General features: G+C 41.7%; 1 protein-coding gene across 1 annotated transcript; it reads right to left on the bottom strand.

Moving 5' to 3' along the window:
* Positions 1 to 8,590: 8,590 nt before the first annotated feature.
* On the bottom strand, positions 8,591 to 9,330 carry LOC109776606 (uncharacterized). The gene has a single exon (XM_020335267.3). It carries the CDS (start codon positions 9,092 to 9,094, stop codon positions 8,834 to 8,836), a length of 261 nt encoding a protein of 86 aa, XP_020190856.1. The 5' UTR covers positions 9,095 to 9,330; the 3' UTR covers positions 8,591 to 8,833.
* Between the last annotated feature and the right edge of the window lie 1,759 nt (positions 9,331 to 11,089).

Genomic DNA, 11,089 nt, shown 5'->3' with positions numbered 1-11,089 from the left:
CTTCAAAGGGAAAACTCAATCCATTACAAGAGAGTAGAGGGGGAGAAACATTATAAGATCCAACTATAATAGCAAAGCTCGCGATACATCAAGATCGTGCCATATCTAGAACAAGAGAGAGAGAGAGAGAGAGAGAGAGAGAGAGAGATCAAACACACAGCTACTGGTACATACCCTCAGCCCCGAGGGTGAACTACTCCCTCCTCGTCATGGAGAGCGCCGGGATGATGAAGATGGCCACCGGTGATGGATCCCCCCTCCGGCACGGTGCCGAAACAGGGTCCCGGTTGGTTTTTGGTGGCTACAGAGGCTTGCGGCGGCGGAACTCCCAATCTAGGTTATGTTCTAGAAGTTTGGGGATATATAAGAGGTGTTGGCGTCGGGAACAAGTCAGGGGGTCCACGAGGCAGCCACGAGGTAGGGGCGCGCCCCCCACCTTCGTGGTGGCCTCGGGACTCTTCGGGTCCATCTCCGGTACTCCGTGGGCTTCTTCTGGTCCAAAAACAATCTTCGTGAATTTTCAGGTCAGTTGGACTCCGTTTGGTATTCCTTTTCTGCAATACTCAAAAACAAGGAGAAAACAGAAACTGGCACTGGGCTCTAGGTTAATAGGTTAGTCCCAAAAATCATATAAAATAGCATATAAAACATCCTAGATGGATAATATAATAGCATGGAACAATCAAAAATTATAGATACGTTAGAGACGTATCAAGCATCCCCAAGCTTAATTCCTGCGCGTCCTCGAGTAAGTAAATGATAAAAACAGAATTTTTGATGTGGAATGCTACCTAACATAATTTTCAATGTAATTTTCCTTATTGTGGCATGAATGTTCAGATCTAAAAGATTCAAGATAAAAGTTTAATATTGACATAAAAATAATAATACTTCAAGCATACTAACCAAGCAATTATGTCTTATCAAAATAACATAGCCAAAGAAAGCTCATCCCTACAAAATCATATAGTTTGGCCATGCTTCAATTTCGTCACACAAAATGCTCCCATCATGCACAACCCTGATGACATGCCAAGCAATTGTTTCATACTTAGCATTCTCAAAAAAATTCAACTTTCACGCAATATATGAGCGCGAGCCATGGACATAACACTATAGGTGGAACAGAGTATGATGATGGAGGTTCTAAGGAGAAGACAAAAAAGGAGGAAGTCTCACATCGACGCGGCTAATCAACGGGCTATGGAGATGCCCATCAATTGATGTCAATGTGAGGAGTAGGGATTGCCATGCAACGGACGCACTAGAGCTATAAATGTATGAAAGCTCAACAAAAGAAACTAAGTGGGTGTGCATCCAACTTGCTTGCTCACGAAGACCTAGGGCATTTTGAGGAAGCCCATCATTGGAATATACAATCCAAGTTCTATAATGAAAAATTCCCACTAGTATATGAAAGTGACAAAATAAGAGGCTCTCTATCATGAAGATCATGGTGCTACTTTGAAGCACAAGTGTGGAAAAAGGATAGTAACATTGCCCCTTCTCTCTTTTTCTCTCTTTTTTTATATTTTTTTTATTTTTTGTTTGGGCCTTCTCTTTTTTTTATGGCCTCTCTTTTTTTTTGTCCGGAGTCTCATCCCGACTTGTGGGGGAATCCTAGTCTCCATCATCCTTTCCTCACTGGGACAATGCTCTAATAATGATGATCATCGCACCTTTAATTACTTACAACTAAAGAATTACAACTCGATACTTAGAACAAAAATATGACTCTATGTGAATGCCTCCGGCGGTGTACCGGGATGTGCAATGAATCAAGAGTGACATGTATGCAAAATTATGAATGGTGGCTCTGCCACAAATACTATGTCAACTACATGATCATGCAAGGCAATATGACAATGAAGAAGCGTGTCATAATAAACGGAACGGTGGAAAGTTGCATGGCAATATATCTCGGAATGGCTATGGAAATGTCATAATAGGTAGGTATGGTGGCTGTTTTGAGGAAGATATAAGGAGGCTTATGTGTGATAGAGCGTATCATATCATGGGGTTTGGATGCACCGGCGAAGTTTGCACCAACTCTCGAGGTGAGAAAGGGCAATGCACGGTACCGAAGAGGCTAGCAATGATGGAAGGGTGAGAGTGCGTATAATCCATGGAGTCAACATTAGTCATAAAGAACTCACATACTTATTGCAAGAATCTACAAGTCATCAAAACCATGCACTACGCGCATGCTCCTAGGGGGTAGATTGGTAGGAAAAGACCATCGCTCATCCCCGACCGCCACTCATAAGGAAGGCAATCAAAGAACACCTCTTGCTTAAAATTTGTCACACAATGGTTACCATACGTGCATGCTACGGGACTTGCAAACCTCAACACAAGTATTTCTCAATTTCACAATTACTCAACTAGTACGACTCTAATATCACCATCTTAATATCTCAAAACAATTATCAAGTATCAAACTTCTCATAGTATTTAATACACCTTATATGGAAGTTTTTATTATACTGAACTTGAATGCCCATCATATTAGGACCAGTTTCATAACCAAAGCAAATTACCATGCTGTTCTAAAAGACTCTCAAAATAATATAAGTGAAGCATGAGAGATTAATAATTTATATAAAATAAAACTACCGCCATGCTCTAAGAAGATATAAGTGAAGCACTAGAGCAATGACAAACTACTCCAAAAGATATAAGTGAAGATCAATGAGTAGTTGAATAATTATGTAACTATGTGAAGACTCTCTATCATTTAAGAATTTCAGATCTTGGTATTTTACTCAAACAGCAAGCAAAACAAAAGAAAATAAAATGACGCTGCAAGCAAAACACATATCATGTGGTGAATAAAAATATACCTCCAAGTAAAGTTACCGATGAACGAAGACGAAAGAGGGGATGCCTTCCGGGGCATCCCCAAGGTTAGGCTCTTGGTTGTCCTTGAATATTACCTTGGGGTGCCTTGGGCATCCCCAAGCTTAGGCTCTTGCCACTCCTTATTCCATAGGTCATCGAATATTTACCCAAAACTTGATAACTTCACAACACAAAACTCAACAGAAAACTCGTAAGCTCCGTTAGTATAAGAAAATAAATCACCACTTAGGTACTGTTGTGAACTCATGATAAATTCATATTGATGTAATGTCTACTGTATTCCAACTTCTCTATGGTTCATACGCTTCGATACTACTCATAGATTCATCAAAATAAGCAAACAACACATAGAAAACAGAATCTGTCAAAAACAAAACAGTCTGTAGTAATCTGTATCATTCGAATACTTCGGTAACTTCAAAAATTATTTAAATTGGTGGACCTGAGGAATTTATCTATTAATCATCTGCAAAAAGAATCAACCTAAAATCACTCTCCAGTAAAAAATGGCAGCTAATCTCGTGAGCGCAAAAGTTTCTGTTTTTTACAGCAAGATCGCAAAGACTTCATCCAAGTCTTCCCAAGGTTCTACTTGGCAAAAACACTAATTAAAACATAAAACCACATCTAAACAGAATCTACATGAATTATTTATTACTAAACAGTAGCAAAAATCAAAGAACAAAATAAAATTGGGTTGCCTCCCAACAAGCGCTAACGTTTAACGCCCCTAGCTAGGCATGATGATTTCAATGATGCTCACATAAAAGATAAGAATTGAAACATAAAGAGAGCATCATGAAGAATATGACTAGCACATTTAAGTCTAACCCACTTCCTATGCATGGGGATTTTGTGAGCAAACAACTTATGGGAACAATAATCAACTAGCATAGGAAGGCAAAACAAGCATAACTTCAAAACTTTAAGCACATAGAGAGGAAACTTGATATTATTGCAATTCCTACAAGCATATGTTCCTCCCTCATAATAATTTTCAGTAGCATCATGAATGAATTCGACAATATAACCATCACATAAAGCATTCTTTTCATGATCTACAAGCATAGAAATTTTACTACTCTCCACATAAGCAAAATTCTTCTCATTCGGAATAGTGGGAGTATCATAAGAAACTCGAATACTATAAATTGTTTCCACATTAAAAGAGTAATGTTCAAAAAAAGGGTAATCATAATCATGACAAGTTTTGTAAATATAATCATCACTACTTTTTATAACATAAGTATCATCACAATAATCATCATAAGTAGCAACTTTGTTCTCATCATAATCAATTGAAACCTCTACCAAGATAGTGGAATCATTACTAAATAAAGTCATGGCCTCTCCAAATCCACTTTGATAATTGTCACAATAAGATTCAACACCCTCCAAAATAGTGGGATCATTACTTCCTAAAGTTGACATCTTCCAAACCCACTTTCATCAATATAATCATCATAAGTAGGAGGCATGCTATCATCATAATAAATTTGCATATCAAATCTTGGGGGACTAAAAGTATCATCTTCATTAAACATAGCTTCCCCAAGCTTGGGACAAACATTAATTGCAGCAAATAAATTCTCAAACATGTCATTCTCATCAAACATAGCATCCCCAAGCTTGGGCCTTTTCATATCATAAGCATAATCACTCTCATCATTAATAGTATGGATAGCACCAATAGTATAACAATTATCATCATCACAATGAGTAATAGGAGCAACATCATTTGGGAGGGATACCTTTTTACCTTTGCTTCTCCGTCTTTTCCTTTTCTTCTTCACATTAAGTATGGGTTTAATCCTTTTTTGGAGCTCCTTATTAATGAGATTGGTTGAATAGAAGGCTCCTCCTTGTTACCTGATTCATCATAAGAAAGAATAGGAGGATATTGGGAAATCTCTTCCCTTTCATTGGTATTCTCTTCATCTTCTATTTGTTTTCTTATCTTTATGTAATTGGCAATATAAGGATTTTCAATGCAATTCACCGCACAATACATATAAATTATCCCTAGATCAAAATCAAGAACTTTACCAAGGACAAATTCTGGAAGATCCTTGGTTATATGTTTCATTTCTTCATAACCCACAAGCAAACTAAGTTCATTATGATGCGCAAGGGAAATCAAGTCATCACAATTTTTGGACACGATACGATCATGAAACAATTTGCATTGAAGATTTAAATGACCAAGTTCATTGCAAAGTTCACAAGGATGGCTAAGAAAATTTAAATTTTCAGCACAAACATCTAGCCTTTCTTACAACCGTTTAGTTTCTAAATACTTATGCCTCTTGCAAAATATATCTTCCCTATTTGGTGTGTAATTGCAAACTCTATGCACTCCACAAAAATTGACATCCTTATAAGAGACATTTTCATCATGACTAGTGCAATCATCGTTAGTACCATGGATATTCAAAGAGTTCGTACTAACAACATTGCAATCATGCTCATCATTCAAAGATTTAGTGCCAAACATTTTAATGCATTCTTCTTCTAACACTTTGGCACAATTATCGGAATCCTTATTTTCATGAAAGATATTAAAAAGATGAAGCATATGAGGCACCCTCAATTCCATTTTTTTGTAGTTTTCTTTTATAAACTAAACTAGTGACAAAACAAGAAACTAAAAGATTCGATTGCAAGATCTAAAGACATACCTTCAAGCACTAACCTCCCCGGCAACAGCGCCAGAAATTTCTTGATGTCTACTACACAACCTTCTTCTTGTAGATGTTGTTGGGCCTCCAAGTGCAGAGGTTTTTAGGACAGTAGAAAATTTCCCTCAAGTGGATGACCTAAGGTTTATCAATCTGTGGGAGGCGTAGGATGAAGATGGTCTCTCTCAAACAACCCTGCAACCAAATAACAAAGAGCCTCTTGTGGCCCAAACACACCCAATACAATGGTAAATTGTATAGGTGCACTAGTTCGGCGAAGAGATGGTGATACAAGTGCAATATGGATGGTAGATATAGGTTTTTGTAATCTGAAAATATAAAAACAGCAAGGTAACTAATGATAAAAGTGAGCACAAACGGTATTGCAATGCGTTGAAACAAGGCCTAGGGTTCATACTTTCACTAGTGCAAGTTCTCTCAACAATAATAACATAATTGGATCATATAACTATCCCTCAACATGCAACAAAGAGTCACTCCAAAGTCACTAATAGCGGAGAACAAACGAAGAGATTATTGTAGGGTACGAAACCACCTCAAAGTTATCCTTTCTGATCGATCTATTCAAGAGTCCGAAGTAAAATAACACGAAGCTATTCTTTCCGTTCGATCTATCCTAGAGTTCGTACTAGAATAACACCTTAAGACACAAATCAACCAAAACCCTAATGTCACCTAGATACTCCAATGTCACCTCAAGTATCCGTGGGTATGATTATACGATATACATCATACAATCTTAGGTTCATCTATTCAAACCAACACAAAGTACTTCAAAGTGTGCCCCAAAGTTTCTACCGGAGAGTCAAGACGAAAATGTGTGCCAACCCCTATGCATAAGTTCACAAGGTCACTGAACCCGCAAGTTGATCACCAAAACATACATCAAGTAGATCACGTGAATATCCCATTGTTACCACAGATAAGCACATGCAAGACATACATCAAGTGTTCTCAAATCCTTAAAGACTCAATCCGATAAGATAACTTCAAAGGGAAAACTCAATCCATTACAAGAGAGTAGAGGGGGAGAAACATTATAAGATCCAACTATAATACCAAAGCTCGCGATACATCAAGATCGTGCCATATCAAGAACACGAGAGAGAGAGATCAAACACATAGCTACTGGTACATACCCTCAGCCCCGAGGGTGAACTACTCCCTCCTCGTCATGGAGAGCGTCGGGATGATGAAGATGGCCACCGGTGATGGATCCCCCCTCCGGCAGGGTGCCGGAACAGGGTCCCGATTGGTTTTTGGTGGCTACAGAGGCTTGTGGCGGCGGAACTCCCAATCTAGGTTATGTTCTGGAAGTTTGGGGATATATAAGAGGTGTTGGCGTCGGGAAAAAGTCAGGGGGGTCCACGAGGCGGCCACGAGGTAGGGGGCGCGCCCAGGGGGGTAGGGCGCGCTCCCCACCCTCGTGGTGTTCTCGGGACTGTTCTGGTCCATCTCCGGTACTTCGTGGGCTTCTTTTGGTCCAAACACAATCTCCGTGAATTTTTAGGTCAATTGGACTCCGTTTGGTATTCCTTTTCTGCAATACTCAAAAACAAGGAAAAACAGAAACTGGCACTAGGCTCTAGGTTAATAGGTTAGTCCCAAAAATCATATAAAATAGTATATAAATGCATATAAAACATCCTAGATGGATAATATAATAGCATGGAACAATCAAAAATTATAAATACGATGGAGACGTATCAATGCTCAATTAGGTAGAGGACACATCAATGGTGGGGTAGCCGTAGGCATAGCTAATAGGTGGAGTAGGAGAAAATGTACATATGTTGGTGATGTGAGCACATACACAGGAGTGAAGCTAGTGAAGATACAACAAGCTTGCTGCGAGAAGAGGAATGGAAGAGGATTTGGAGGAGAGGAGATGGGAGCCATGGTATAAATTTAGAGGATTAGGATAAGGGTGTGCACATGATGGCGAAATGATCTGGAGTAAGCAAATGATAGAACAATGGCGTAGCCGAATGTGACGAGGGGGCGGGGGAATCCGGTCAAGATGGTGTCCGAGGTGATAGGAACCATGGCGGAATTGTGTCGAAGTAGTAAAAGTTACTCACATGACAATGTGATGACATGGTGGCTTCAAGAATCTGATGAGCAAAAGAACATGGAGAAAGATTATAGTTTGTATTCTCAATAACATGTGTGACATAGATAAAGGGAGTTAAATGAAACATATTTGTGGTTGATGATTACATTGGTTTGTTATTCTGTAGCAACATATTTATATGAACTATTGTACCAATGAGAATGCTAGAGCAGGGTCCTGTGAAGGAAGAATACTAATAGAATAATAAATTATTTTTCAAAAGATGGAGAAATTGGATCTGCCTTCTTTCGGGGGAGGGGGCGGTGGGGGCATCATGGGTGGCGCATGCCTCCTCCCCCTTGATGGTGGTGGTGAATTGGCACTAACACTGGGATGTGATCAGGGCGGAGCACGGGGCGCTTGGCGGGGGACTCGTTGGCGGTCCGTGGAGAAGTATAGTGTTTTTGAAGAGAGGGTGTCATGGCGAAGATGAGGCGGGCATCATCCTGTTTTAAAGGAAAGGGCTCCAGTGAGAAATGTCGAGTGAGAAGGGAAGGTTTTGGCAGGAAAACACAAAGGCCCGTTGTGAGGTGGAGTTTTTTGTGTTGGGACCATGTGTTAGAGATAAGAATAGTTTGGATAACCATATTTTTTCCCCAACTTATGGGCTGGATTTGGGGGAGCTTGGACTATTGAGACTATTGAATTTTGGGGAGCCTGCTATCGTCCGTTTGATGTCAGCATAACGTACGAGGGAGAAATGAGTTTCGACCTTGAAAACGATGTTAATCATTTATCTGATTCATTTATATGCATTGTAGTCCGTAGCAACACACGGACGTTCTACTAGTCAACAAATAGATAATGGGGCTATGCAGCCCGGCCAGAGACTATGTATCCACGCGCTCGAGTGGGCTTTCAGACCAAATGATGTCAAAAACAGTACTGCCACAGCTAACCATATATACAGATGATCTGATTTCAGACAAAATAACAAACGTAGTACTAGAGTAATTAAACTGCACACAAATGAAGAAAACGTACGAACGATCTTAGCATTGTGGCATTCGGCTAAACACAAGAACTCAAAACCATATGCTAGACGTACTACTAAATAAACAGCTAGCTATACATGATAGGGATTTACACCAGCGTATGCATTGCAGCAAGAGCACCACGAACTCTGCTGCATCCAGTGAACTCTATAAGTGAGATTTCTCTAGAGGTCGTGTGCTGCAAAGAAGGCCTCCAGGTCGGCCCCGGCGTAGAACTCCCTCCGCCGCGCGACGACCGACGGCGCCGCCGCCACCGTCGTCCTCCGCTTCCTCGGCGCGGGCGGGCACGCCCCGACCGTCCCCGCCCCAATGTCCCGCGCGGCGCGCCTTGGGGTCCGGTACCCTGCTGCTGCGGGCTCCTCCTTCTCGCCTCCGTCCCGGCGCGCGTCGTCGTCGCCGCGGTACTCCTCGAGTTGAAGCCCCATGGCGATCGCTCCGAACTCCTACGTGGAAACAAGAAGCAGAGACGGGGCGGCACGTCGCCAGGAGAGTGGCAGGGCGGCTATGTAGGCGAAAGGCTGGGGCGTCAGGTGCAGGCTGGCGTAGTGGGAGTAGTGGGGAGGGAGGGAGAACGTGGGGGAGCGCGGAGCGGTCGCCGAGGTTGACCGGGCGGCGCGCGCGTTGCGGGCTGCAGGGTGCGGTATGCTTGTGTGCTCCTTGGAAGAAGATCGACGCCGGAAAGCGGTACGGTGTGGCACGGCGAATTTATGCTACGATTGATGAGTTCAGTAACGCTCGATTCCACCATAAAGCACTTTGATTTCCTGGTCCGTTTGGTTGCTTTGGTAACGTTCCATTTTAATTTTTTTATTTATTGCTGTCTTGTCCTTTTTTTCAGGGCTGTCTTGTTCATTTCGTTCCTCAATTAAAAAAAATGAAGCGAGCGTCTATTTGTGATGTACTACCTCCGTCCGTTCATCAATTAAAAGAAATGAGCGTCTATTTGTAACGTACTACTTTCATCCTGGTTTATTGGTCCCCTTTGTATTTTGTGTCCAACTTTAGTGATAGATTTGATTAATAAAATATAAGTAGTATGTCATCAAACTTATATTGTTTGATTCATACTTGATAGTGACTTTCAATGATACTATTTTTGTGGTATATAATTTATTTTTTATAGTTATATCAAAGGTCAAATTTTAACACAAAATACAAGGAGAACTAATAAACCCGGACGGAGGTAGTACTTGGAAATTTTCACCGCCAGTCAATTTCTGATCGAGATCTCAACCGTCCGTTCAAAATCCAATAGACATCATCCATCTAGATGTGCTACCGCTCCTTACCCAGCCCCTCACCCCGCCCCCGCCTTCGGACTCGTTCGATTTGACATGACTGAGACTACAAAAAAATTCAGGTACCTGTCATTTAGCAAACACGAAAAAGGAACACACTAATATTTCTGTTCGTCCCTGTCCTCTGAAACGTCTTACATTTATTTACGGAGGGCATATAGTTTCCAAGCATTATTAATCAAAGGTTACAGCAGCTCTCGCGTCGGTCGGCTCAAGTGTACAAGGGCCTGACCCAGCGCGAAACATCAGGCGTGAGTTTTCATGTTAGTGAACGCGCATCGAGTTATCATTTTTCATTTTGTTTTACTTCTATATTTATATTAGAACAATAGAGCACTTGATACAATTAAATAAAGGGTAACTGAACTCACAGACACAAAAAAACAACCATAAACAAAGGGAAGGCCATGACTACAACTATATGCCTTTAATTCTTGCCAAAACCGCAACTGAACATGTCATCGTTGCACCACCATAGCTCGCGCCAATAATGAACAACATGGAGAAATCCAACCACTGAAGTGCCTGCAAAGACTTGTAAAGAAACCAATCCCGTTAAATCACCACAATAGTAAGACCGCCGCGTACGGATATTGGGAGTCACACCAAGCATATGGGGGCGGGGGTCACCGCGTACGGATATTGGGAGTCACACCAAGCATATGGGGGCGGGGGTCACCCCGATCTAGAAAACGTAGCCACACTAGAATCGCGTGACCAAGTCGACGACTTCGCTCGTGTTGACATCAGATTTTGGCATGGTCAAGAATCCGGGTTCGTATGCAAAAGTTAGAGGCAACACTTCGCGGGCCGGCCCTGAGTGAGAAAGTATTTGGCCTTTGCCGGCTGAATGAAAACCTTGACGGGGTAAAACCTTGCAGGTGTGAAGGCTTACCGGCATGGAAAGCTTGCCGGCGGAGAAGCTTGCCGGTGTGGAATCTTGCCGAGGGAGAAACCTTGCCGGGGAGGAACTCTTGCCGGGAAGGAACTCTTGCCGGGGTAGAAACCTTGCCGAGGTAAAACCTTGCTGATGTGAAATCTTGCCGGGGGAGAAACCTTGCCAGGGAGGAACCCTTGCCGAAGTAGAAACCTTGCCGGGGTTAAACCTTGCTGATGTGAAAG

This window comes from Aegilops tauschii, chromosome 2, assembly GCF_002575655.3.
Source record: "Aegilops tauschii subsp. strangulata cultivar AL8/78 chromosome 2, Aet v6.0, whole genome shotgun sequence".
Classification (NCBI taxonomy): Eukaryota; Viridiplantae; Streptophyta; class Magnoliopsida; order Poales; family Poaceae; genus Aegilops; species Aegilops tauschii.
The sequence above is the reverse complement of the archived record's forward strand: the minus strand, read 5'-3'. Positions and strand labels throughout refer to the sequence as shown.